Genomic DNA, 27,690 nt, shown 5'->3' on the forward strand with positions numbered 1-27,690 from the left:
TCACAATTGACAGTTTGCCAGTTTGACAACTGGACGTCAAACTATCAAATATTGCGATACTTCAGAAAATTAGTGGGAAATTCAAAATATAATTAATTCAATTAGTTCAAAAATCACCTTTAGGGACATTGAAATCGGTTTAGCAACTTGAAAGTTGTAAGAGTTTCAAGGCGACAAGAAAAATATCACCAATGTTTTCTTTCTGGATTTAAGGTCGCAAACCCATATTTTTGGGAAAAAGTTTTTTTTGTCTAGAAGTTTTCTGCTTAACTTTTTCTGTTAACAGATTTGGAAATTTAGAAATTTGCTGAAAAGCGCATGATTTCCTGTAATAATGGCGCATCGGAACATTGCAATCGGTTGGAAGTTATGATGATTTGAAGGTCGAAAAGACGATGGATGAATTCTTGTAATAAACAAGTGTTTAATTATGTAGTTCGAAAAATGGAGTTTGATAACAAGAGTCACTGATTTTGCGAGAATAGTCGATGGCAGGATTTCAATCCATCTGAAAGCTCGTTAAAATGTGTTTTCCTGCGAAAAATGACATCAGCTTAGCAATTTAACGGCAAGTTACCTAATCATGTCGAAGGCTGACGAATGGAATTCAAACCGCTTACAGTTACTTTCTGCTAGTCCCTGGTAGCTAACACCGCTATTGATCTTCTTGATATGTAAAATGCGCATTAAATGGGCGCAAACATTGTTGCCGAACAGTAAAAAATTGAACCAAAAAAAGCTATTTTGCCCATTAAACCCGATTTCTCGCATCTGCTTTCCACCGAACTTCCAAACCTTTCTTTATGCCGAGCTAAGTGTGTTAACTCGGTAAAGCTGCAATTCACCGCTTTATATGGAGAAAGGACACCCGTGGCAACATGACTTAATAATTTTTTTCGCAATTTACAGCTCGACTGTGGGTCAATGTTCACAGCAAGTCACACTCCGATTCAAGTGCATGTCTCGATAAGTTTAACGTTTTGATTGTTGTAATTTTTGCTAAAATAACAACAATCTAGAGACTATCTAATCTCGGTTTTGTTCGTATTAGTAGGCACTTTAAACCACCTAGTAATAACTCAGTTGAAGCCTTGGTCGCCCTAGGTGTAGTTCGCGATTTCAGGTAAATAAGGTTTTATTACGAAAGTATTACACATGTGGAGATAAGCGGATGTTAAACAGATTAGGGTATGGAAGATTCAACATGTTCCCCAGCTTGTTCTAGTCTGCAGGTTTAATTCCATTAAATAACTAAAAATTCCCTTACACAGTCTTGATGCATAGGATTAATTAGCCAATACTTCAGTCTAATGAAATCTTTTCGTCTAGATCTTAACTCGCCTAACAAACACTTACATCGTAGACTTTATCGGTTAGAGTGGTCAAGACCTTTATACATGAATTGATAATAAAGCGCAAATTAATAGACTCAAAATAGATAGCAAGAAGCATTGTATAGGGGAAATCAATTTAACTGAAATATTAATAAACTGGTTCTTGTTCTAGGAGCCTACGTAGACTTGAAGTCGGTCAAAATGCCAGCCGCAGCTAATAAAGAGTCGGGCGCTGCCCTCAGGAGTGATGCCATTTTCGAGTTCATTTCCGATCAAGTAAAAGCAGATCCAAACAAGGCCAAAAGTGTAGGCGGTTTGTTCCTATACAAAATCACTAAGGATGGAAAAGAAGCCAAACAATGGAGTAAGTAAATTTACCCCAATGGTTGAACCTGAGGGTGGTTTTATTGCGATATTTTCGAAACCGTTTGAGCTAAATAGAGAAGCGAGATTCTTTGATTTGGAAACCCAAAATGGGCCAGAAATCGATTGGAAGCCTTCATAAAGATTTTGCAAAAAGCATTGTTTTCATACACTATCATTTTTCTCTTAAACCGCGGACTTTAGAGGGTTTATGTAGGGGTGACTTATCTGTACTAGGGATAAGATAATAAATGTCTCCAAACTGTGCACAAAACTTCAAGCAGTTTATGAAATGATCGGGAAAAATTGCCCTAAACCCAACGCAAGCAATTTACTCCTAATGTAAACTTATACCTGCTAAAATTATTATAGCTATGGACCTTAAAAACGCCAAAGTATACCAAGGTGCACCTGAAGGAAAGCCCAGTACCACCCTAACCATTTCCGATGACGATTTCCTACTATTAGCCGAAGGTAAACTTCAGCCCCAGCAAGCATTTATGAAAGGAAAACTGAAAATTACCGGAAATATAATGCTGGCGCAAAAGTTGGCTCCTTTGCTCAAAACCAACGCCAAGCTGTAAAGTTGCTTCACACGTTTCTACTTACTTTATTCCATGATTTTGTATTTTTATCGCAATAGGTATTTGTTGTTAAGGGGTGATTATTGTGTATAAAACTTTGTTAAAGGTTGGTTTATTACAGATATTTTAATTATGTGTTTTGTTTAAATTTTTCCCTGGAAGCTAATGATTAAAGTGCTCACACTTAAACCGATGCATCACTGGCATTGTCGCCATACACATAAAGGTAATATTGTACATAAGAAATAGTCGATATCATAAATTATTTATTAATATAATGATTTGCTTATTCAATGTACAATCACAGTTCTTTTGAAGGCAATTTGGTCTTTTTCACAGGGCATATGTAGGATTCATCAATACAGAATTTTGTTTCGATATTTTCCTCCCGTTTTTGGTAGTATTTAATGATATTTTCCTCGAATTCCTCTATGATTGTTTCGCACTGCAATCAAAGATTGTTCGGTATTACGCGCAATAAATTATTGCTTTTGCTTGAGAAACTTGAATTTCAACGTTAAGAACTAAACAAGAATAAATATTTGCTGCTAAACAATGAAAACAGAGTGAAACACCAGAAGTGCCAAGTTAATTTCCTGACTGAAAGGCTTCGCAACGGCCCCAATTAGGAACCTTGTGTGATTGAGTTTTTTTTACCAAATTTGGTTTTCACCGTTTTTCAATGTTATCACCCAATAAATCATTTATCTTAATCCCCTGGCTAAGCAATTCGCATTAGCTTGAAGTATTTAAGTTAGATAATTAGCTGGTGCCCCATCTGAAAGGGGGCCAAACTTACGTAATATTTGAGACTCTTGTTCAAGTCATCATCTTGGACGAACTCCACTTCACTCATGTGAGGATTCATTTGGCCCGTAGCGGAGACCATTTTCAGGATGGTTAGCGTTCCGTTGGACTTCCACAGGCCTCTAACATAATCGTCCATTTTATTGCAAATCTGTTCCATTAGCTCTGACAGAAATATCTCGGATTGGGCTGCTGGAACAGTCCTGGGGTCGTTGTAGTTTCCTTGTGAGTCCAGCCGATGTCCGCCGATTTTTACAGTCTGAGACTTATCACTGTGCTTGACTGCCTCGGTTAGTTCTCGGATTGTTGCCTCACATACTGCAATAGTGGAGGAACCGCTGGAAAATTGAGTTTTGAGGAATCTTAGAGGTTAACTTACCTAAACACCGGACTTCTTTGTTGTCAAGCTTAACATCTTGGACCACGTCTTGGGCACTGGCGTAAAAAAACACTAAAACTACTAGAAAGAGTTGAGAAAACATTTTCAAATGGAAGCGAGCACTAAAACAAAATAAAACCCCTTTTTAGTGAGGATTTTCGAATGGAAACGTCATGTTAATGTTGACACGTTTCGAGGTTTCTATTGGTTGGCCTTATCAGGACAACACCAATTGCTTCATGGCGGCTATCCTTTGATTTACGCCATGCGACGTGCGTGTGGGACAAGGACGGGTATAGTCCAGGTGTAAAACAACCCGAATAATTATCTCTGATAATTACTGTGCCCGGAAACCGAAGGTTATTTTATCGGGTTTTTGTTGCAAATGGCCGCTGGTTGTTAATGAAGGTTTTCAAAAGCCGATGATTTTCAGATAAATTCACTTTTGGGAACTGTTTAAGAGAGCCTTAAGCCGTTTCTAAAAGAAATTCCGATGATTGGCGATTCACTGAATGCAAATATGCACTTTGTGAGAAGAGTGTTTCTAATCAGCAGGAAAACTTCGATCCAACAATCAGGAGCAATTTTGGCGCGCACTTTCATATTTTTTTCTCCGTAGCGCCTCTGGCGTGGTATCGGAAAAGCAGGGTGCATCCGTAATTTGTAAGGACGGTTCCACTAGTGAGGGCAGTAGTCATTCAATGTCAAGTAATTTTATGAAATTTCTCGATCATTACGAAGTTTTAGTGCAGGAATTTGTGTTCTCTTGCGAAAAATGCTACGTGAGACCACAATCGGGTTAGGCGGGAGTGAAAATTTGGACTAGTAAGAGTAAAATTCCTACCTGACTTTGCCGTTCCAATAAAGTGGATTCGCCCAAACAAGCTTCCAAGATTTCCAAGCGCTTCAAGCAGCCAGTCGTCAATCGGTCATCGTTGTGGGAGGTTGTCGACAGAATGTGTCAAACTTTTTCTTTGATAAAATCGGTAAAAACGCCGCAAATTGTGGAAAATCGTTTAAAAAGCTGTTCTTCGAACGGCGAAGTGTTTGTGTGCAAGAATAAATCGCATCAGTTTATCAGAGAGGGGGCTCCTGTAAGGTAAGTGGCTTATTTGGTGGAAACTCGTCGATTCACTCACTCCCTAACATTATTAGCTGTTCATTCTCATGTGCCTCGAGAAATTTGATAGAAAGTTGGGTTTATTTTCATGAACAATGCGTCCACCTTGCGTGAATGCTTGTTCCAAAATTAGCATTATAGTTTCGAGGTGAAGGCGTCTCCGGAATGCAACCATCACTATTACCGATTTAGGCCTTAAAACATTCGTGGTTTTTATTTTCGAATCAAGATAATTCCTGTTTTGTTGTTCCTGATGTTGCGGCACTTGACCTGGCAACCGCGTAAATCCTTGTTGTAACACGCGATGCGATAATTGTAGGCTTTTCTGCTCCCTAAGCCCATTTTCTGCGTGGTCTAACGTTAACAGAATAATTCTGACCGAATTAAAATCGCTCCTGGGGTATGGGAAATTCATGTAACATTGTGTATTTGTTTACTGATGACAAAGCTTAATGCCAAGCGATAATCGCCCATAACGACATGGAGTTGCAGCACGATTCTGGCAACGTTGCTCATACGTCCGGTTCCCTGCCCTTCTACTTCTCCCTATCGATTCCACTGTGCACCAATCGGGAGCTCGTTGTGGTGCTCGCGGGAGCCAATTTATCTTCACGGCGTTGCCGTCACAATCGGCCACATAATTACGTCCAGCTGGGAATTGCTATTTTTATCTTTGTCGTCGGCAACTGACAACGCCGAGACATTGTCGGCGTTGCCGTCTATTTGCGTACCTGGCTGCGGAGTTAAATCCCGAGATCTCGTTTCGGTCGACCTCCTGAATTTAGTCGCCAAGCGAAATGATTTCAAGTTCGGTTAGCGTATTTTTTAACTTTTACCATATAATGAAATTGCCAACACTTTCATCGGGATGGACGTATCATTTGACTGGCACATGACACCGCGCATTCAAATCGTTGCGTAAGTTCTTAGCAGAGAAATTGCTCTTTGTTTTATTATTTATTTAATTAAGTCTCATCCAGACCACTCGCAGCCTGCAATTTAGCGACTTTTCGTACAAAATTGTGGGTTTTTCTCGGCCATTCTGGGCCTTAAATGCACTGTAAACTTGCCCTCAGCCAGCTGATCTGTTTGGTAACAGCAACATATGCCTTCAGCAGGAAATCAACAGCTTTCTCCTCCATTCTTTAACTCGTTCAATTAATTCGCTTTGTCCACCTTGACCACTGGTTCTTCTAGTCATGGGCATTTCTGTTAGGGCTGCTTTGTTGTTTTCAAATGCTGCTATTTGGGATTGCGCAATCCAGCATATTTCCACGCTCTTGTTGCCAATAAAGTGTCGAGTGTCTGCGCAGTAAAGCGGGATAATTTATAAATACTTTATGTTGAGGTTTTCGATCAAAATCGGGCTGAAAAATAATAGAAGTTTTATCGCATTTCCGAGTTTCTTTGTTCCCAATCACAATCGCACTCCGAATGGGGCAACGGAAAGGGTTCAAATAGGGCATGGCAGGTCTCGAGCTACCGGTTTTGTTTATGTGCCAGCAAAGTGGGCGTGTCGGTCCTCATCAGCTGCAGCTTGAAGCATTCCATTGCAACCGTTTTACTTTCTCAATCCTTTTTAAGCATTTTCCATGTGTGTGTTCATCAGTTATGAGTGTCTGAGCTATGACGCATTAGATCAAGAAACTGCGTCTTCTCTCTTGGCTTACCAGTGGTCTAATAATAGTGCGAAAGTAAACAAGGCACACTGATTTCTTTGGGCGGGCGTATTCTGGGAAAGCGCTTCCATTACCTTGGAAAAAATGGAAAGTTGAAACCTTTTCCCTGCAGGAGCACGCTGTTCAACAGCAACAATAACAAACATTGATCGAAACGGCGACGACCGTATTGCGTAATCCGGCCTCATGATAGCTGTTTCAGGTGTAAACAAATTAAAATGTCGTGGTGTGATATTAATTCTGTTTCGCTCGTCCGCTAGTTGTTATCACTAGCGATAAGGCGGCAATAAATCGATAAAGTTCTCCCAAATAGGTGGGCTTATTGCGCCTTTACTCTCCGCTTTTTATTAGTCAAAATGCCTGCTGCTTCGAGCTTTACAGTCTTAACTCCCAAGTCAATTGCGTTCGAAACTAATCAACCATAAACGAGATCTTACTCAAAATATCAAAAGATCGATGTAATTCGGCCAATGCTGGATTCTGGGCTAGTTTTTCTAACTTGGTTTGCTCGACTTTCATTTTTGCATCGGTAATACTTCGTTGATTCCATACTCTCGGTAATAAATGAAAAATTCAGGTATCTAGAGAGACGCGACTAAGCCGCAAAAGTTGAAATATTTCAGTTGCATTCAGTGGCAAAGTTTTATATAAAACACATGCTTGAGATGGCGTTTGTTGCACTCTTTCTGTTTCAAAGCGACAATAATGATAATAAAGAATGGGATTATGACATTTTATGTAAAATATGTCAGTTCTGCAAGATAACCATCCTAAGAAACCAATTAATAAAAATTTTGCCTTGAAGCTCAATCAAGAATCCATTTGTATTAAATAAAAATTCTCATTCCAGAACGTAGCTAGCATCGGTTATCTCACTTACACACATATGACTCTCAACGAGATGCACGATGAACTATGTGATGCTATGTTCCAACTTGACACCTTCACCGCTGAAAATATCAGCAAGGCAAAATGGTTTTAGGTCAGTTTCGAATTACGTTACGCATTAAAGGCAAGCCCAAAGTCAAAAATCCCGTTAAAACTTTTACAGAATTGATGATTAGGCGGTTGTTGATGGGAATTTGCTGTTGACGTTGTAGGTGAGTTTGCCGCCAAAGCAGACAAACGTCTGAAGATGGTAGCCTTGGGTGCCAGCAAAACGTCAAGAGCAAATTCCTAACGAATAACCCGAAAGTTGGTTATAAAATGTATCGCCACTTTTCTTCACTAAATTTGTCAACATTTTTAAATGTTATTTCTTAGCGTGGTTAGCCTGCAGAACTGTCAACTTTTGCATTAAATGTCATACTCGGTTTTCCTTGTGAAGGTCCTGAACTTTGTCTGTCTCAGTTGCCTCAATAGAAAAACACTTAGCAAATTGGTAGATTGTAAATATGCCAAAATACAGTGGATTCCCGATCACACCGATTTTTTCCCAACAAGGTGCTAAATAAATAGACCCCCCATTGTCCTAAAAACCCTCGAAATTTAGCACCTCTAGGAGATGCTGTTATTTGTCAAGAATAGAAGCTTGCCGTTAGTTTGGGTTGGTTAGAAGAATAACAGCTTCTCTTCAAATTCAATGATATTTTCATTAAAAAAATCGTTATTTGAAGGCAAGGAACTGCGGGTTTATTCTTGTCGGGATCAAGTCCAGGTACTTAGTATGTGTTACCTTTGCTGAAACTAGTTCTTTGTTATGAAGGTCCTTCGGGCCACCCATTAATTCAGCTTGGTGTCTTCAATAAATTATACGGTCCCGGAAATTGGTCGGCTGCTTTCATGAATATTGCGGTTTTGGATGAATCACGCTGTTTGGGTTTCATCAGCTGTCTTAATTGCGTCGCTTGATCAAGAACATGAAACTTTTCTTTTAACATGCACGATGGTTCGATTAGGCAGAGTGAGTTACATTTTATTGGTCATGGATTTGCAAGGCAAAACTCGTAGATTTTAAGTTTTGGAGAACCCAACTAGGAAACTGGCCAAGTCACACAAAGTGGTTTTTTATTTATTGAAAAACAAATTGATTTTATTGATGCGTTTAAAAACTGTTCTCCCGTACGTAAGTTCCCCTAGCCTGGAAACGACGCTATTTCTGATCACTGTATATCTCTCTGTTTGTTGTTTCAGCCATCTGAGGGTAATTTGAGATGAAACGCTTACGAGTGGATGATCCCTCTAAGGAAGGAAATGGACCGCCCCTGTCGGGGTCCCTGTATCGAACGACTCTACCAAATGCAGCACCCGCCTTAGCTTTCGCCAGTGGTACTGTGAAAGTGTTGAGTGAGGGTATGCAATCTGGACTGTATACGCAACCGCAAGCGCAGGTCAGCTACAGCACGATGCCGGTTGCAGCAGCACCTCATGCGGGCGCTAAGCCGCAAGCCATGCCTTTGTCAGCTACCAGCCACAATGCGATGCGGACGACTGGATCGTCATCGCCCAGCGCGAATCTCCAAGACCCAGTCCAGCAACAACAATCTCCAGGCAGTTTTCAACGTCTCAAAGTGGAAGACGCACTGTCCTATCTTGACCTCGTTAAGTTCAAGTTTGGCTCCAAGCCACAAGTGTACAATGACTTTCTGGACATTATGAAAGAATTCAAGACTCAAAACATTGATACGCCTGGTGTTATCGAACGTGTTTCCAATTTATTTAAAGGTTTCCCGGACCTGATTGTCGGCTTCAACACCTTCCTCCCGCCAGGGTACAAAATCGAAGTGCAAAGAAGTGATCAGGGCGGGTACGCTTTTTCCGTTTCGGTCAGTGTGCCAAACCCGACTGGTACCATATCGTCTGACCAGCAAAAGTCAGCGATGATTTTAACGGGGAGTGGCCGCATCAATATGTCGGCCACTCCAAGTCAGCCGGTGAGTCAGCCACCGCCTCCGCCACCTCCTCCTCCTCAACAGTCAATTCCATTGGCGCCGCAGCCCCATCAGCCTCCTCAGCCGGTACCTCAACAACATATTTCAGCGGCGCCGCTCCAACCTTCTCTCCCGCCCCCAACGGTAGTTCATCATTCTAGTTCCGGCTATGGAATAGCAACTGCTACTAATTACGGCTTGTCTCTATCAGCTGCTCAAGCAGCAGTCACTCATGCTCTGCAGGGAAACACCGACGCACCACAGAATCAGCCCGTTGAATTCAACCACGCTATCAACTATGTCAATAAAATCAAGGTGCGTGTCCTCTTTACCACACTTTTTCGTTTTAGTGCCCAATCTTAATTTGTCCATTTTTCTGAATTTTGCCACCTTGTTGGAAAACCACTGTTCGATCGACCCAAGGTCAACAAACGCATTGTAGTTTCTTATATAATTTATAATCACATGCCACCATGTTGGTGGCTTTAACACCGAACTAAAAAGTAGACTTATTCACACTCAATGTGTTGCTAGTACGTGAAACTTATTTTTTTTTGATTTTATTGGACGTTTTTGGCACAAACTCATGGATTTTTTAAATATTTTAGGCAAAAAATAAGCTTCGGTGCGATACCGGTTTTCTTCCCATGGCAATACAGATTCTGCTCAAACCAAATGACCCGTAATCATTTGTGATCCTTTGTTGAAGATCATCAACTGATTCTCGGTTGTAAACCGAAAAAATGTGCTTTTATTCCAATCCCCCAAAGGAAACTCAGTTGGACTTCGTCCAATTCGTCCATTCATAAGTGGTAGACACTCTTATTTCTGCAGTATTTTCTGTTGAAACTTTATCATTTAAACATGTTACGAATGGCCCTCTCTGAATAAGTGAGGATTTGAATAACTGCACTGCTTTACAAGGTACGCGAAAAAAGTTCCATAAGGAACTGAAAACAGCGACAACCCTAAAACTCCACGTGACAAAAAGTTCAATTCGTTTCCCTGTACAAGTTTGTAATTTTTCAATATCTTTTGGATTCCGGGCGAGAACTGCCGGAGCTGTGGCAGCTCCAGTCAGAAATTTCTCCGTTTAAGTAATTCTACTAGGTGCGTCAGAAACTCCCTGTATACTGCAACTACAATGAATTTAACTAAGTAACTGCAATAAACTATTTGGTACTAAGCAACTTTGATTTATATAACTAAGCACGTTCGACCAGCAATTAAAAAAAATGTTCTTGATTCCAATACGTGCAGTTTTAGTGCCGATTTATACTCCAATATGTAAGTTTTTTTCATATTCGCAGAATCGTTTTCAAGACGAACCAGAGAAATACAAGCGGTTCTTGGAAATACTGCACACGTATCAAAGGGAGCAGCGGGTGATGAAGGAGGCGAATGTGACGCCTCCGGGAAAACCTCTAACCGAGCAAGAAGTTTATAGTCAAGTTGCCAAATTGTTTGAGAACCAGAGTGACTTACTCACCGAGTTTGGGCAGTTTTTGCCTGATGCGACTAGTCATATTAACCAGGCCCCTGTTTCCGAGCATTCCAACTCCAATAGCAAGAAATCTTTGAAACCGTATCATCGGGATCACATGCCCGATCGTCATATTTCGCACAAGACGAGCCATCAATCAGTATCAATGAAGAGATCGTCGCCCTACTCGAACTTCCACCAGAGGGATGCGCCGTCCCCTAAGAAGCAAAAAATTTCTCCCGCTTACCGCGATGTTAGTTTAAGCGAAGCAGGAAAGTATGGGACCTTAAATGACTATGCATTCTTCGATAAGGTCAGTGGTTGCCCCAATTATTCGGAACCCAACAGCAACGTTTCACGGTTTTATCTTGCAGGTGCGAAAGGCTTTAAGATCGTCAGAAGTCTACAACAATTTCCTGCGCTGCCTGATCCTATTCAATCAGGAAATTCTCTCAAAAAGTGAACTATTGCAAGTGATCACACCATTTCTGGGCAAATTTCCCGAGCTGCTCAGATGGTTCAGAGAGTTCATGGGGCAAAACGAGAACGAGCCCATTCCCTATAATGTTACAAGATCTGAACGTCCTCAGGGCGATCATATACTCGAAATAGACCTGGCCACTGCCAAACGCTTAGGAGCAAGTTACTGTGTCATACCGAAAGCTCAAGAGGGACAGAAATGTTCCGGCAGGACGCAATTATGCAAGGAGGTGCTGAACGATCAGTGGGTGTCATTCCCCACATGGTCTGAGGACAGCACCTTTGTGAGTTCTCGAAAAACGCAGTATGAAGAATACATGTACCGGTGTGAGGACGAAAGGTTTGAGCTAGATGTTGTTATAGAGACTAACGCTTCAACAATAAGGGTGCTTGAAGCGGTTAATAAAAAACTAAACAGGATGGGGCCAGATGAAATTGCCAAGTTTAAATTGGACGATTGTCTCGGCGGCAATTCGCCCACATTGCATCAGAGAGCACTCAGGCGAATATACGGGGATAAATCTGCTGAAATAATCGAGGGTTTAAAGAAGAACCCTGTTGTTGCGGTTACCGTAGTCCTTAAGCGACTGAAAATCAAGGAGGATGAATGGAGAGAGGCGCAAAAAGGCAAGTAAAACCTAAGCGTAATGTTTCCACCGGGTAGTTATTTTCACTTTCTCTAGGATTCAATAAAATATGGCGTGAGCAAAACGAGAAGTACTACTTGAAGAGCTTGGACCATATGGGTATTAACTTTAAGCAAACGGATGTCAAAGCCATCAGAACCAAAAGCTTGTTCAACGAGATCGAAACCATCTTCGATGAAAGGCATGAACAGAACGAGGAGGGCGCTGAGCCCATGTACGGGCCCCATCTGGTTATTGCCTACCGGTAAGACTGCTCAATTGAAGAAATAACAAACTTTTCAACTCGGTAACTTCTGTTGCAGTGATAAAGGTATTCTGGACGATGCAGCCAATTTATTAGTGCATCACGTCAAACGACAGACGGGCATTCAGAAGGGCGAAAAGCGAAAAATCAAGCAACTCCTCAGGCAATTCATTCCGGATTTGTTCTTCCACACGCGGCAGCCTTTTAGCGATGACGAGCGTGAAGATGACGGTAAGCAGTGGTTGAAAAGGAAATTACGTTTTATCATGAGGATGTTTGCGTGATTTCCAGAGGAGGATGAAAAACGCAGCCGCAGTAGTTCTCCAAAAAATAGCGATAGTAAAGACGCAAAGAATAAAGATGACGGTGCTGTGCCAGGGCCTAGCACAGAAAGAGACATCCCAGATGGGAAATCCGAGCCAGAAGTGAAAGATGAGGACCTGAAAACGCCACTTCACGCCCAAACTTCGATTCCTGTAAGTCAGTTTGCCGTATTAGCTTCATTACCACTAAACTGTTTCCTGAATAGGATGAAGCGTACACGCTGTTCATGGCCAACAACAACTGGTACATTTTCCTAAGACTGCATGCCATCTTGTGCGAGCGTCTGTTGCGCATTTACGAACGAGCGGTTCGGCTAGCACAGGACGAACGCCGCAATGGAGAAAACCGGAAAGACAGCACTGCCATAGCGCTGAGGTTGAAACCTAAGCCTCAGATAGAGTTTGAAGACTATTATCCGGCTTTTCTCGATATGGTCAAGAATCTCCTCGATGGAAACATGGAAGCGAACACATACGAAGACACATTGAGGGAGATGTTTGGCATTCATGCCTACATTGCTTTCACTCTGGACAAAGTTGTATCATATGCTGTTCGGCAACTTCAGCATTGCATAACCGAAAAGTAGGTCGTTTATATTAATATTGCAAAAAATCAATGGATAATTTACGGTTTTGGTTTTTCAGAACCGCGTTAGGTTGTACAGAATTATATTTAAAAGAGCATAAGCGTGGTGCCGCCGGAGGTCCTTGTGCCACCGCGTACAAAAGAGTACACAGTGAACAGGCGTACCAGAGGGCGGCCGAAAAAGTGGTCCAAGAGGAAAACTGCTTCAAAATATACATCTACAAATGTGACTGTAGGATTTCTATTGAGTTGCTTGACACAGAACCGGAAGATTCAAAGAAATTGGACGAGGCAAATGTGAGTAGCCCGTCTAATTTTACGAGAGATGGATTATTAGCTTTGTGTTTTGTTCCCAACGGGCGGGATCTTAAAGATGCAAGCGTCCCATACGTGTGTGCGCTGTCTTTATTTTCATTTGTTCTGGCGCGATTTCAGTGGGCAAAACCATTGAATTTTGTAATGCACTGTTTCTCATGAGTGTTTTTCGTATTATCAGAAATGGAACAGTTACAAAGAGTGTTATGCTGATATAACGCACGTTGACGGCATCAAACCGAGGTCGCCGGTATATTTGACTAGGAATCTCCAATCGTCGAAACAGTACTTATCCGCTAATAGAAAGCCGAGAAGTAGCTCTGTCGATGACGACGATGGTCAGAGGGAAAATCTACAGGTACGCAAAATCACCACGAACCTCAGCCAATAAATCATTGGGGCTTTTCATTTGTCCGCTAAGAACGCGTCACTATTTCTGCTTGCCAAAGTTTGGCTAAATCGGTTCACTCCTTCAGTTTTCAGGAGTTGACAAAGTTGGTGTAAAGCCCGTGTCCCATGCATCCGTTTGTACGATGATACGATAGTACGAAAGTGTTTCTATTGGTTGGAGATCTGTCAATTCGTTCGCCGTCTTACGAACGGAGGACGAATTGACAGATCTCCAACCAATAGAAACACTTTCGTACTATCGTATCATCGTACAAACGGATGCATGGGACACGGGCTTAAGTGAAGCGCGAAAATGGCAAAATTTGTTAGCGGACAACATTTTTGTTGTTTATTGCTTATACAGAGGCTGTTAAAATTTAGACCAAGCGTCGACATATGACTTTTTTTATGCGCCCGAATATAGTCCAATCGAATAAAACACTGATTTTTCAGTTGTTTCAAAAATTGAAAAAAGTTGGRRCAAAAAGGCGCTGCTCGAGCAACTTTTGAAGCAACGAATTTTGCTTTCACTACTTTCAGTTTTTATTTATGCCGCCGCCGAACTTTTAACAATCTGAAAAATAAGTCGTTTATCCGATCACAGTAGATTTTGGTGTCTAAAGACTGTCTTCAGAATCAGTGTCGAAAGAAAAAAAAGTCGGGGTTTCAACCCGGAAATTCAGCTCGTTTATTAAAGACATATGACTCCATTTCTACGCCAAATTATAGTGGAAATGGATACAAGAGTGATTTTTCAGAGATTGATAAAAGATAGACCCGAGCGGGACTAGAATAAAAGCTGAAAGTCGCCAAAAAATTCATGGGTTTAAAACCGGATTAAGGACTTGGAATTTTGTCAATAGCCTTAGCCGAAAGTAACCATTGCATTTGTCTGTTTAGAACCAAAGAGAGGCGAATCATTCAAGTTCAAGAGCAGAAAATGTTGAGAAAATGGACATTTTCGAAGCTCTCGAGCGAAAACTCAATGAACGCGCCCCGGAGAGAAACGAGACGGTCCATCACGGCTACCAGATCAATGACGAACAGGAATGCAAGCTAAATATGCCCGACTCTAAAATGGGCTACAGTTTCGGAAAGAATTGCTATATGTACAAAAAATGTGCCTTCTTCAAAGCCAGACAGGTTTGTTTGGATTGATTATTTACCGCTAAACGTTGTCGGTCTTTCGCTGGTTTCCATTCAGTGTTAACGCATGTTTGTTTCAGTCCCATCCAAAAGTGACGAAATTCAAATCGACGAAGTTCCGAAGTTGGTTGAAAAAGTGGGCCAGCGCCAATGTTACGGACGCTCAGTCAAAACAGTGTACAGACTGGCTGATGGGCCGCAGTGAAGGAGTTGTTCCGAATCGAACGCGTGTGTTAGCAGACAATGATCTTCGACGGACTCCTTACGTGCCCTATAACCGATATCGTGTAGATCGGTTGGTTAGTGAAAGCGCTAGTGCGACGTAGAAACGGCGAGTTGTTTCTTCGGCTATGTTCAATTCGTAGTTGTTTTTAGTTTTGCGGCCGTTTCTGAGAATTTTGCACGAGTACAAATGCCCGATATTGATGCATTTGTTGCAAAGTTTTCAGTACAGTGCCGCCTGAGCGGTTTATGTGTTTTATCCGTTGATTTTGTTAACTTCAAGAGTGCTAAAATGCAAATTGCAGTTCCTGAAAGTTACGTATTAGTGTTTCCAAGTCGATCTCCTCATTGCTTTCGAGGTGTTCACTGTTGAAACTGGTAGAATGTATTTTTTAACTTTGTTTCTTAAAGTGTATTACAATAAATTTCATCCCAATTAGCAATTGTGTTGTTATCAAATGTATAAATACTAACAAGGTTTACTAGAGATTTTTGTTCTTTAAATCAATTCCGATGTAGCTTTTGAAGCAAACTTGAGGAAACATGGAATTTCCTTTTTCAAAAAGGGAAAAAGGTTCACTATTTATAATAACATTCTACTGGTCTTACAACAGTTACTTTTTGGGACGTTTTTATCACTGAAATTGAGCGGGATTGTTCAGTATTCAAACTGCGTTCTTCCTACCCTGGCCATTTCCTCAATTGTGTCTTGCATGAAAAATCCAACAAGCAATCACTAAGGAAAGTATTAAAAAAGGACCAGTTTAAGTTGGGTAAATGTTTTTCTTTTATTGTAAAGGCATTTTTACGTAAAACGTTTTTTCATCAAACTTTTACTACTTTTAAAACTTATAGACAATGAACTGTAATATCGAGCTTAAGTTGAACAAATGATAAACATCCATACAATCACTGTGATCAATGTCTATAACCAGATGCTTGAAGTAAACTGCTCAACAAAATATTCGTTCACGCCTAAATTTACCATAAATTTGGAAGTGGATAAATTCTGATTGCTTCAAGCGATTTGGTTTCTGTTTAAAGCGCTATTGAGCCCCACTTTTTATTGTTAATCAGTGTTTTAATAAACATTTCAGAGGAATTTTCTACAATGCGGCAAATGAAAAACTTAAAAGTTCGTCATGGAGTTGGACAAAAAAGGGTTTTAAATATCAACATCAAAAGTTTAAAGATAAAGCTCAAAAGGGTTTTTTAATTTTTCGGCCATTTTCCATTTGACAAAAAACGTTTTTTTTTGTCTGTGGAGCATTACCAATTTTGCATTGTTGCACTGTAGAAAATCTATCGCAAGCCCAATGTTTTCCAAAACACCAACTAATAAAAAAATTGCACTAAATATCGCTTTAAACCGAATTGAAATCGCTCGCAGCAATCATAGTTGATCCAAATTTCTCAGTGTAACGTTGATTTTGTCGAGCAGTTCATTTGTGAAAATGGTCATATGCAAGTTGGTTAGCGTAGTTTGGTAAAATTATATAAATTTCGCATTTTACATTGGTTATTCGATCGCACAAGCATTTCAACGGATTTTTTTCTATTTATTACTGCAATCCTCCGGTGATACTTTCTGTTATACAATTAAGAGCAAAGACAATTGTTTTGTACATAAATATTTTTATGTAATGGATTTTTAGAGTTGATCCAGCTTGAAGGCGGCCGGAACGCTTTCAGGTGGAAAGTTTTTTTAATTCGATGGTTAATTCAATTCCATGTGTTTTAAATTTTTATGTGATACAAACCCGGTTTGTTTCGTTTGGCTTTAGTTTACAATGCCTTATTAACTTATTTTCCGTCTTGATGCTGTTGATTTTTGCCCAGGTGAACTATGCGGTATGTGACAACCCTAGTTTTAAATTCTTCTAGAATATCGGACTGCTTTTTGATAGAATGTATATATTTTTTCTTAGTTACGTTTTGTTTTAGTCTATTTATTATTTGGGATATTTTTGTGTTGTTTAAATGGAGCGTGCTTCCCTAGTTGTATATTCATACTTTCGTAAAACCAGCGGCAATTCAAAAGGAAATAAAAATTTATTATATAATATAGGTATATTTTTCTATTAGAGTTTGTAAAGGTATGCATAGTGCAACTTGTAAATCAGCCGCAAAAGTGGGAAAATAACCAAAGCGATGCAATAATTAAGCCCTCTTGAAAGTATAAAACATTCCATTTTATACCCAGAAAGTGTCGTCAATATTTGATGTTATATAGAAAATGAGGAATGAAGGATTTGGTTATTTTCGCATCTAGACCCACTGAAAGGTGTACAAATAATTTTACAGGGTGGGTCAGTATGTACACAAATTTTTATTACTGTACATAGTACATGCCATTTATATAAAAAATGAAAATATTTACAAACAAGTTTGCCTTTTATTTTCGCTTATGTACCCGACTAACAGGGGAGCGTCAAGATTTCCACCCCAGAGCGCGTAATTAAGACCGTGTGTTCGCATTGGGCGGTACGAGCGTTATCCGCTGTAGTCGCAGTCCAATCATCTTCTAGAATATCTATCAGCTCTTCGCCCTGTGTTAAGATCGGCTCAATGGTAAATGTCATGCCAGCTTCCATCTTCCCCGGATAATCGTTTCCTAAAGCAAACCACGGCAAAATTCGTCAAAGTTTAAACTCTTTTACTAACGGAAATGGAATATTTCAGGTGGTCCGTGGAAGTAATGCCCAATTCCGTGGCCCAAAAAAGCCGGAATCACTTTAAAGCTGAATGCTGCCGCAGTTTCTTCAATAATACCGCCAATGTCCCGAAAAGGCTTTCCCGGCTTACAGAGGCTGACTGCATCTTGCAAGCATGCTTCTGCGGCTGCTACCAATCTTCTGCCTTCTTCATCTACATCTCCAACCAGGAAAGTCTTCGAACAGTCGCCGTGATAACCATTGAGGAAAACCTGCGATTTTTACAAACATCTTCAACTGAAGCTGTTTGATTCACCTAAAGCTTACAGTAATGTCCACATTGATTATATCGCCGTCCTCCAAAGGTCTATCATCAGGAATACCATGGCAGGCCACGTTATTCACTGAAGTGCACACCGACTTTGGAAAGTTGCGGTAGTTTAATGGTGAAGGGTAAGCGCCAGCTTTTATACACAAATTGTGAACTATTGCATCAATCTCATCCGTGGTTTGTCCCACCTCAAATATTCTTGTAGTTCATCGATCTTTCGATTGATTGCTAATAAACCTACTTTGATACATTCCCCTGTTCGTTCTAGAATAGTTGCCGCTAGAGTGCAAGATTTTCGCATTTTCCCAATTTGTTCCTCATTTTTCACCTCGACATGCAGTATGTTTTCGAGCGGTTGCCCAGTTTTGTAGTAACTGGGCTTTGCGATGTGCTCAGGAACAGTTTTCCTTGCAGACACTTTTCCTGGCTGAACAATGGCATACTTCCCAAAGTTTGGTTTGCTGAAAAATGCCTTATTGTGACTCGTTTGGTGAGTTATCGAATGGAAAAACTTACCTTTTTTTGGAGAAGAATAATTGCCTGACAAAGTTGTTGAATCGCATGGTTTGTTCGGATATCTTTTTGATTTATTTAGTAGAGAATTCAATGCCGTCCATCTAAGACATGGTGAAGTGAATAATTTCTTGATTCATACTCAATTCATTCATGAGACGAAATTCCATTAAAGTACCAAAACCAAAATAAACAGAGCCAACTGACATCTGATCCTCTAGGTTAGGTAATTGACGTCTGATCTAAATATTCCGGGGTTGTCACGATTTACTTTTCTGCAGCAAATTATGACTACGAACCGAGACGAAAAGATTGAAATTAACTGATGGAAATGGCATCTGGTAAAAAATGGGAAGCCGTTTGGCAACCTAAAAGGGTGAACTGTCTGTAAGCAGCTAGGTTCCTGAGTTTGAAAATGAACAACTCTTTTAAGGTAAATGTGTCCTCCAGAGGCCAACCAGATGCACCACTAAAATAATAGCGTCAAACGTTCATAAACTGTTTTAGCTATTATTAAGCAATAGTGGAAGAAAGTGCTGCGATCCAAATTTTCCTTCTAAAATCGCACTTTTCCATCGCAACTTAGTAAAACGAGTAAAATTGAAGAACTTCTAATTTTTGTTTTTATAGGATTCGGTCCACTAAAACCATTTTTCCAATCCTTTCCAAGGCAAGCCTCGCAACACAGTGTTGCCAAAATGACCTCCAGCCCCATAAGGGTTAATCGCACCACCCCGAGATTGAGCAATGACCATTGACTGTGATGACAGTGACAGCTCGTATTACACAACAAAGCGTTAGAGTAGATTTTGTACCCATTTTTTTTTAAGTAATCGGCCTCTACTCGTTTTGTAGCAACTGGCGACTGTCTGGCGGCACATCGACGCTCGACGCGTTTTGAGAAGTCGAAACAGCAAGCATCCAGTTCGTGCAGTTCGAAAAGATCGCACTTCTTCAATGTGGTTGTTGTTTTCGGTCTCTCTACTCTTATAAAGAGAAAAATTACGCCTAATTCGGCGGTGTTAAATTGAAAGAAAATGTTCGATTGACTTCAGTGAAGCCCTGTGTGGTGAACATTGGCAAGTATTTATTTGCAGTCGCTTGAATGATTGTGTATTTATAAAGCATTCGCGTCAAAACAGGGTCTAAGTTTACATTGTCTCATGAAACAAACAAAATAGAGCAGCTCTTTAATTTGCTCAGTTTATAGTCAGCTAAATTTGTCCGATAGCCAAATACTCAGAGCTCAACCCTTAATCTGCTCCTATTTATTTCTAGGAATCAATCGCAATGGCTGAACTAACAAGATTCTGCTGTTTACTGTTCATCAGTCATTTGCTATCTGTACGAGCCGCCGATAATTCCCAAGATTACATTACTTGTGCGTATTACAAAGGCACTATTGAACACGTGACTGAAGAAAACACGCTAGAAGACTTGGAGGAAGATGAGGCCGTTGTCACGGAAAACTCCAGGAAGTGTTACGACAACAGCTACTGCTACACTTTGTGGCAACAGGATGCTCAAAATCGCTCTGTTATTATGGGACAAGGTAAGCGGTTCACATCTAAATGCCTCTAGCGAATTGGCTGGTTCATATGCACTTTTTATGACGCCAACTCATCTCAAGTGCTTCAAGTGCAGATTCACTCGAGAAGTCATATGCTAAGTGGTGTTATTCTTATCAGGCGCTATTAAGATGTTTGGAAGTAGCTGTTTAATTATAAGAGCACATCAAACCAGATGTCGCAGCAAAAAACACTTGTTTGCTTTCAATCAAGAACAGTATGTTTTTCAAGGGCTCCATATGGGTGTTGGATCAGTTTTAGTCACTGTTTGTTTAAAGCTCACTGAACTTTAGAGACAAATACGAGCACTAAAGAAGTGAGGAAATTCGAGGCAAATTACCACCATTTAGCACTTCTGATGAGAATATTGCACACACTCATCATTTATGAGAAATTCTGTGGATTTTTGTTTAGGATGTTGGGCACACCCAGGCAAAAACGAGTGCTTCAGATCCGCTTGTCTCACAGACAATCCGCCACCTCCAGCTCGAAACAACACGAAGTTTTGTTGCTGTTCTGAGAACATGTGCAATTTGAACTTTACTGATGCCTATGTGCCTTCAGAAGGGCCTCTTCAGAACTCAACGAAAAGCTTCGATGACGACCCAAGTCTGCCCTTGGTTATATGGACGGCTATCGGAATAGGCTTTCTGGCGTTTGTTGCCATCATGATAGTTGTTATCTATCTTTTCTGGAGAAGAGTGCCGCAGAAGAGCGACTTGGAGTATGGACATCCCATGATCCCACCGCCAGACTACAGCCTGGAAAAGTTGAAGCTGATTGATATTATTGGTAAGTTGCATTCGGGAATTTTCAGTCCATTGGGGGCTAATGCAGTTCTTCAGGTCAAGGGAAGTATGGGTCAGTGTGGCGCGGAATTATCGAGGACCAAGAAGTGGCCGTGAAGATATTCCCAGGCCATTACAGGAATTGTTTCTTCAACGAATACGAAATTTACAAAGCAGTGGGCGATGATCCCAACATCCTGAAATGCTACGGAGGCGGAGAATATTGCCGCGTGATCGGCCATCCAGAATTCGCCTTACTCTTGAGCATCGAGCAACAAAGCCTGCAGGACTACTTGAAGCGGAACGTTATGGATCTGCCAACGCTTGGCAAAATGTGCCTCAGCATAGCCAAAGGCCTTGCCCATTTGCACAGCGATATTGGCAAACCTTGCGTCAGCCATCGCGACTTGAACACCAAAAACATTCTGGTCAGAAGCGACCTTTCCTGTTGCATTTGCGATCTGGGATTGGCGATTATTCCGAGAAGCGCCGAGAGCAAGGCTCTCAGTGAAGCTGGTAAGGCGTTTTTAATCGATTTAATTCGAAAATTTGCTAATTTAATTGATTTTGCCTGCAGGTACTCTCAGATACATGTCCCCCGAGGTGCTGGAAGGGGCAGTGAATCTTTGCGACTGCGAAAGTGCTCTTAAGCAAACCGATATTTATGCATTCGGTTTGGTCTTGTGGGAAATTGGCTCCAGATGCTTGGACCTACAAAGCGCAGAGCCACAACCCTATTTACAGCCGTTCTTTAAGGAAACTGGTAAGTTTTTAAATCCAACTGATGTTTAGTGCTCAGAATTGATTTACATTAAACTATGTATGTTTCTTGCTGCATCCAAAAGGAGTTTATTGAATTGAAAATGGGTTTCAGGGGAAAATCCCACTTTGGAACAGATGCAAAATTTGGTGACTCGACGAAAAATGAGACCAGCTTGGCCACCGTCATGGAAGGACTCGGCTGCTGCAAGGGCTCTGACTGAAACCGCCGAAGAGTGTTGGGATCAGGTAATTTATCGATTCTGATATGATTGAAAATTCAATTCTTTTCCAGCCATTGAAAAGTTGTGAAATGTTCTAGTCTAGTTTTGATTAATCCTTGGTAATGCGCCTTTATTCAACATAAACCATTTAGTGGAGTAAACTAGCACTGTCAACGATTAATTAACACTTTTTTTAGCAAATTTCCAGTAGTTTGAACTGAATTCTAGTTACTTTTAAAAATGCAGTGAAGAATTTCTTACTTCCTAATACTTAATGTGCATTACATGGTCCAGGTATCCGTTTTCTGGTGCAAAAGCAACAGTCAGGCATATCAAAAACCGATTTTTTTAAATGCGAAAAGCGTCTAGACAGATAATGGCAAATTCGTTATCTAAAGTTAGTTCAAAAAGTGTGTAAACATCTGTTATCTGGGTTATACGCACTTTTACAGCTGCTATCGCACAATTATTTGCAAAACTCGAGCACATTGAATTTATTTTCAAATATTTGATCACTTTTTGGATTCTACCATTTTCAGGACGCTGATGCTCGTTTGACCGCCCTTTGCGTGGTGGAGCGATTTCTGGATTTGCCCAACATGAAGGGTCGCGCCTTACATCCAATGCATCCGCCTGCCAGTCCTACACCTTTGATTAATAATAATCACTTACATGATAATCCGATTGATGCATCGGTTGGCACTGTTGATACCCTGCTATCACCATCAACTGAAGAATATTGCAAAAACTCGAATCAGCTGGCCGCTTGTGTCCTGCCCCTACAGCCTCATCAAGGTAGGAAAAAAATTGTTTTTACGAATTTTTGACCCATGGATTAGAGAAACTTTCCAGGGTTTAGAGCCTCGAGCGTCTTCTGCACGGTGTGCAATTTTGAAGTGGCTTCTTGCTCTGCATGAGATGTTAGTAATTTTTAATGTTCATTTTTGGACCATCATCCACACGGTGGACAAAAATCATAATTTTCTGCGATTAGTGTGAAACTTTCAGGGGTTTGCGGCCTCACCTTCTTCCATAGGGTGTGCGAATTTGAAGTTGGTACTTGCCCTGCATTGGAAGTTGGACATTTTTTAAAGCAAGTGCACATTTTTACTACGAAGTTTATGGCGATTAAATTAGGATTTTATGATTTAGTTGCAAATTAACTGGCAGTAAAACAGTTTCAAGATTGTGTTTGTGTTTGATACACTTTCAGGTTGCCGGAAAAAAGCCGTTTGCGTTTTCCAACGGAGTTTTTTACGCAAATGGCCATTCAGATCAGAACTAAGACATTTCTAGAACTAGAAAAAAAATAGTTGCCGGCACAGGGTTGGAAAAACTTAACGTACAACTTATAAATCGGTTGATTGTTCATTGCAGGTAGAAATCCGTGTTTGGAGCGAAACCTCCTGTCCGGCTCCAGTGATAGTCTTCTAATCGACAAGTCTTCAAAGCATTGTACTTCGTCTGAAAGCCAAATTCTGCTGACCAACGAGTTTTTGAACTACCAAATGAACAATCGAGCTGCCCCCATTCCGTATGTGCAAAACGCTGTGTACGGGCTGCCGAAGCAGCAAAACATCCCCCAGCCGGCTGCAGTGAGCCAAACCCAAAGAAAGCGGTTCAAGTGGAGCAGCTTCAAGAAGCTGCTTCATGCGAACAAGTCTGCGGATAGTCGCAACAGCCAGAAACAGACGCAAGTGAGGCTCAAAAGCAAAATCGTCAACAGTTCGGGTAAGGAGGAGGCCAAACAAGCAAAGCTGATAAATAAGGCCGGGTCTTGTAGGGGGCAATTCGGGAGTGACGACGGCCCTGTTGGGAGAGCCTGAGGTAAAACGGCCCTGCACTTTGGGCCTTTCCATTGCCAAACCCCAGGAGTTCTCCAATAACAGTGGAGTTACGCAGATTGTGGGCCGAAAGAACAGCTTGTCACGGCAGCGGTCGTTGGAACAGTTTTCAGAGGTAATCCCACTTTAACTGGTCCCGGCTGTGGTGTTAAAAAATGGGGCAATTCCAGGTTTTTTCCTCCACCACTGACCTATCAAGACTGAAAGACCCTTCGCAACATGTGAAAACGCCGGGAGATGTGCCGCCCTCCGTGCGGAAAACCAGAGGAAAGGCGTCGGAAAATTCGGCCCGATTTTCCCTGTATGACGATCGCATGATGAGCAGGGGCTCGTGGGGGAGCGCTCCGGACCTGGACCCTCCGGCCCTGTTGACCCACACTCAGATAAATGGGGACAACAGTGCGAGCGTAAGTAGTTTTTAGTGCAGTTTGGTCTTCCGACTCGTAAAGATGCGAAAGAAGTTTTTTAACATGCTTTTTATGTTGATTCTGTGTGAAATTCCGGGAGTTTTCTATTCTTAGAACTCCCTACTGTAGCGATCGGGATTTGGAAATTGATGATATATGTACATACGTCATTGGCAAACATTTAAAATATGAAATTATTAGCCAACTGTATTATGGAAATTAATAGTTTTGCACAGTTTCCTCTACCATTTTAATTCTTTTGTCCTGATATGTACTCATACGTGCCGAAAATCAGGGAAATATTGAAAACTCTTGAAAAGTAGGAACGTGTCGATGTAAGCTTTAATTGGAAAGGTTCTACCGAAGGAGCATAAGATCGGAAGGTGTGAGGAAGCCGTTCACATTTGAACGACTTCTGAATACCGACGGAAAATTATATTGCTTTCGATTTTCATAGCGAACAACTCGCAATGGAGGGTAGGATATGTATACGTAAGATGTCTATACTTATTGCAGTTTATCGTTGATATTGTCACTTCAGGAACCTTTTGTCGTCTTTTGATTACTTATTAAGTAATTGTTTTTTGTGTACTTAATACGAATGGATCGTTTGTTCCCGTTCCATGCTATGTGATATAGATGTGATTTATTTTAGACGAAATTCCATTAAAAAATTAGTCGGCTAAGCCAGACTTACTTGTCTCATTGGATGTAAAATTGTATTGTGATACATGCAAAAAAACGAGTAGTTTCTAGTTTATTTGCATCACTGATTTAAAGGACGACAAAGGGCACGAAACGTTCAAGATCTTTTACATAAATATAAATATATATATATTTACGTTTGCTTCGATTATATTAAGGATATTTAGAGATGTGGCTGCCTACATAGAAGGCCTGTAACTGAATGGTATAATTGTTAAGTTAGCGGTAGCATCCGAGTAAATTAGATTTTATACTAGATTTACGAGCTGAGTGATTTGATGTTTCTTAATGCAATGCAAGTTGCGTGATACAAATCGTTTAAAAAAATGGCCTTATTTCCCATGTTGTTACAAGCTTACATGTTTATTTTGCGTGATTGACATGCGTACCAATCGACGTGTACTGTGTATATTAAACATATTAAATTAGAAATTTCAATGGTCACACACTTACATTCATGTTTTTTATTTGTCGGTGCTTTGAAAGCCAGTTCATTTGCCTTTTTTTCTGATTGGTTCGAAGGGTTTGGAAATCCCAAGTGGATCAGGTAGAATCAAACTGGCATCTGAAAGAAATCCTTTATTTTTGCAGTTAATGTGTCCTAATTCTCAAATAACATATTTGCCAATCGTCAATTAACACCTTAAAAAACAGCTGATAAACTAAGAACAGTACAAAAAAGTTCAAACCGTAATCTCAATCAATAGCATTGCTACCGAGTGTGTATACATATATTTAAAAAAGTTCCAGTCGTTTATAAAAGCACTGGGAATGTAATTGTATGCTGTTGTGGTTGAGTAGAAAGCGGTAGTAAACGTAGCTTTTCACTTAAATCTCAGTCTTTTATTCGTAAAATTAGATCTGAAACAAATTCCTAAAAAATCACAATTTTTTCTCGAAAAAATGCTTGCGATAGAAATGGAACGTTTTTGAGTGCGTCCGCCAGACGATCCACCTGTAGCGCAACCATTTTGCCGCATTCACAATAGCACAAAACACAAAGTGATCAACATTGCTGGGTCTCAGTCGATCATAGGTAAAACTCTGAATTGCATAATTGTCCGGCAACCATCACTTCAGGCGCTCGACTACATCTCTCAAACTTAACGTTAATAAATAATGAAGTTATACGTTAAAGTAGGCAATTATTAACAATAGTCTAGAAATAAATAATGTCGCAGCATGTATATTTATAATCAGTTTTTGTCACATTATAGTCGAATGCTATGAAGTTTGAATACATTTAGTTTTGGCTTGATTAATATTTAAAAAAAAACTGCCGAAGTAACGTTTTGCGCTGTAAAAGTCTTCAAACCTCAAACTTGTCATTTCATGTTGCTTAGGTGAGGGTGCAAAGCGGTAGCAATAACACCGTTTAAATTTCTATTACTTTAAGTAAAAATTGGGCAATTTTCAGCTAGATTCCGGCACGAAAATTTTTATACTGGGCTGGCTAGACTGTTGAGCTTTCATCGCTTTTCGCCGATCCTCCATCATCTTTTTTCGCTGCTCTTCGCGCATTTTGCGCGCTTGTTCAGCTGCTGCATTCATCTTCGGCTTTGATACTATTTTGCGTGGTTTTGATGAAGCGCCGTTCGTTTTCACTTCCTCTTTTGTCGTGGTATCCTACAATAGATTCTCTCTTTGTAATATACAACAGAAATAAGAATTTTTTTTTTAAATTTAATCGACTGGGCACCAGGAGTATTTCAAATTACACCAAATGGGGTTTTCCTGTAAATGACTGGCGAACTTAATTGTTCTATTGGACTGGAAAACTGAACTTTTTTTAGATAGTTGCTTTGCTTATCTCTTCGGTAAACCCCTGATATAACCGTGTTTAGCGATCGAAATGTGTTCATAATCGGGAGATTATTTTGGAGATAAATTTGGGTGCGTAGCTTATCTGCAAACCTTAAATCTTACCTCGATCCAATTATTCTGCCGCAATGTGTCTATATCTTCAAAAATCCTATCCACCTGGTCCACTTGCAACATGACCATGTCCCAAAAGCCTTGCAAGTCTTGATTAGTAGTCGGGAATGCTTCTCCTGCACACTAAAACCATTCATTGTATTTATCTTGGCATTTAGTAGCAATTATCTCCAGTACCTGGTTAATATTATTAGTACACAGCCCTTTGAATTGTTGTATCTTCTGCGAAACCAGCAGCTTGGCCTTGCCGGATGCTGATCTTAATTTGCCGATAATTTCCTCGGACAAATTGGGATTTTCAATATCGTCGTCCACTCTGTCGGCCAGTGCCAACAATCTGTTACTCTGCTCGTCCAGGATTTTCAAGAAATAATGACCGTCTTTTTCACCTGAAAATCAACATGCTTAGCAGTGGAATTTAGGCCCAAATAATTCATTTTTTATCAAGGACGGTTTAGAAGCACAAAACACTCATAAGATCAGAACCATTATGGATTAAGAGTGGTGACTATGGAGTTATAAATTACCTGGTTCATGATAAGGAACCATTTTGATGGAGCCGTTGAAAAGCCAACAAATGACCATATGCACATTCAAAATAACATAGTTCAAGTACTTGGTCAAGTCCCAAATCGTTCGCACTAAAGTCGTACTAAAACTACTGCCACGGCTTGAAATCGTTTCCATATTTACATAGTTTTTATGCGGCCAATTCACTGATCAATTTACGGGCTTTTTCAGGCAAAAAAACAGGAAAAAATTCATGAATTTTATGCGCGAAAACCGAAAATGTATGCGTGACTGTGACGGCTACTAGTAGTATCAATTGTCAGAGGAATATTATTTTACGTCGATTGATTACATTTTTCATCAGCAGCAGGACCGCACCTGAACGCAAAACTTTTTTTGGTTTGCTCAATTGGGGCAAGTTGGAGAATTACAGGAACTGTGCACTGAAGTCTTGAATAACGCACAGAAACGTGCAATTTT

The 27,690-nt window shown here is 40.5% G+C and overlaps 6 protein-coding genes across 12 annotated transcripts in view; 3 read left to right on the forward strand and 3 right to left on the reverse strand.

The window, feature by feature from the left end:
- The window catches only part of LOC109536257 (peroxisomal multifunctional enzyme type 2), a 7,078-nt gene extending 4,664 nt beyond the window's left edge, over positions 1-2,414 (forward strand). Inside the window, exons 1-3 of one of the 3 annotated variants that reach the window (XM_048667278.1) lie at positions 899-1,123; positions 1,507-1,698; positions 2,070-2,414. In XM_048667278.1, coding sequence (XP_048523235.1) covers positions 1,536-1,698; positions 2,070-2,281 — 375 coding nt within the window. In that variant the 5' untranslated portion in view covers positions 899-1,123; positions 1,507-1,535 and the 3' untranslated portion in view covers positions 2,282-2,414. Of the gene's footprint in view, positions 1-898; positions 1,124-1,165; positions 1,189-1,506; positions 1,699-2,069 lie in introns of those variants that run through there. The other 2 variants (XM_048667279.1, XM_019902384.2) reach the window with 2 other exon arrangements.
- A 120-nt stretch (positions 2,415-2,534) lies between these two features.
- LOC109536264 (protein seele) lies at positions 2,535-3,682 on the reverse strand. Its single transcript, XM_019902397.2, has 3 exons — positions 3,468-3,682; positions 3,081-3,406; positions 2,535-2,726 (listed from the first exon to the last, which is right to left on the reverse strand). Exons 1-3 carry the CDS (start codon positions 3,568-3,570, stop codon positions 2,583-2,585), a joined length of 573 nt encoding a protein of 190 aa, XP_019757956.2. The 5' UTR covers positions 3,571-3,682; the 3' UTR covers positions 2,535-2,582.
- Positions 3,683-4,197: 515 nt separating this feature from the next.
- On the forward strand, positions 4,198-15,411 carry LOC109536254 (paired amphipathic helix protein Sin3b). 4 transcript variants are annotated; one of them, XM_048667277.1, is made up of 13 exons: positions 4,198-4,566; positions 7,117-7,248; positions 8,400-9,451; positions 10,447-10,932; positions 10,994-11,726; positions 11,783-11,990; positions 12,049-12,221; positions 12,282-12,466; positions 12,520-12,896; positions 12,959-13,196; positions 13,396-13,572; positions 14,505-14,747; positions 14,831-15,411. In XM_048667277.1, the coding sequence occupies exons 3-13, from the start codon at positions 8,420-8,422 to the stop codon at positions 15,074-15,076; spliced, it is 4,098 nt and encodes a 1,365-aa protein (XP_048523234.1). In that variant the 5' UTR covers positions 4,198-4,566; positions 7,117-7,248; positions 8,400-8,419; the 3' UTR covers positions 15,077-15,411. The 4 variants fall into 4 exon arrangements, with proteins under 4 accessions (XP_048523234.1, XP_019757936.2, XP_019757938.2 ...); XM_019902377.2 differs by lacking the exon at positions 7,117-7,248 and having other exon boundaries at positions 4,203-4,566; XM_019902379.2 differs by lacking the exons at positions 4,198-4,566; positions 7,117-7,248 and adding an exon at positions 5,326-5,505.
- A 1,533-nt stretch (positions 15,412-16,944) lies between these two features.
- Positions 16,945-18,702, reverse strand: LOC109536261 (methionine aminopeptidase 1D, mitochondrial). The gene is made up of 5 exons (XM_019902395.2): positions 18,474-18,702; positions 18,199-18,418; positions 17,954-18,145; positions 17,637-17,898; positions 16,945-17,586 (listed from the first exon to the last, which is right to left on the reverse strand). Exons 1-5 carry the CDS (start codon positions 18,518-18,520, stop codon positions 17,390-17,392), a joined length of 918 nt encoding a protein of 305 aa, XP_019757954.2. The 5' UTR covers positions 18,521-18,702; the 3' UTR covers positions 16,945-17,389.
- A 418-nt stretch (positions 18,703-19,120) lies between these two features.
- On the forward strand, positions 19,121-25,217 carry LOC109536255 (bone morphogenetic protein receptor type-2). Of its 2 annotated transcripts, XM_019902382.2 has the most exons (11): positions 19,121-19,272; positions 19,326-19,549; positions 19,749-20,022; positions 20,453-20,830; positions 20,884-21,342; positions 21,404-21,589; positions 21,701-21,834; positions 22,349-22,604; positions 23,187-23,540; positions 23,593-23,768; positions 23,824-25,217. In XM_019902382.2, the coding sequence occupies exons 3-11, from the start codon at positions 19,761-19,763 to the stop codon at positions 24,073-24,075; spliced, it is 2,457 nt and encodes an 818-aa protein (XP_019757941.2). In that variant the 5' UTR covers positions 19,121-19,272; positions 19,326-19,549; positions 19,749-19,760; the 3' UTR covers positions 24,076-25,217. The 2 variants fall into 2 exon arrangements, with proteins under 2 accessions (XP_019757941.2, XP_019757940.2); XM_019902381.2 differs by having other exon boundaries at positions 19,121-19,549.
- A 114-nt stretch (positions 25,218-25,331) lies between these two features.
- LOC109536235 overlaps positions 25,332-27,690 on the reverse strand; it is a 19,723-nt gene continuing 17,364 nt past the window's right edge. The window contains exons 6-8 of the mRNA XM_048667280.1: positions 26,878-27,089; positions 26,692-26,823; positions 25,332-26,391 (exon numbers count right to left, since the gene is read on the reverse strand). Of these exons, the coding sequence (XP_048523237.1) occupies positions 26,179-26,391; positions 26,692-26,823; positions 26,878-27,089 (557 nt within the window). The 3' untranslated portion in view covers positions 25,332-26,178. The remainder of the gene's footprint in view (positions 26,392-26,691; positions 26,824-26,877; positions 27,090-27,690) is intronic.

The sequence above is a fragment of the Dendroctonus ponderosae genome, unplaced genomic scaffold, assembly GCF_020466585.1.
Source record: "Dendroctonus ponderosae isolate FM_Combo_2020 unplaced genomic scaffold, Dpon_F_20191213v2 Dpon_F_20191213_6, whole genome shotgun sequence".
Taxonomy (NCBI): domain Eukaryota; kingdom Metazoa; phylum Arthropoda; class Insecta; order Coleoptera; family Curculionidae; genus Dendroctonus; species Dendroctonus ponderosae.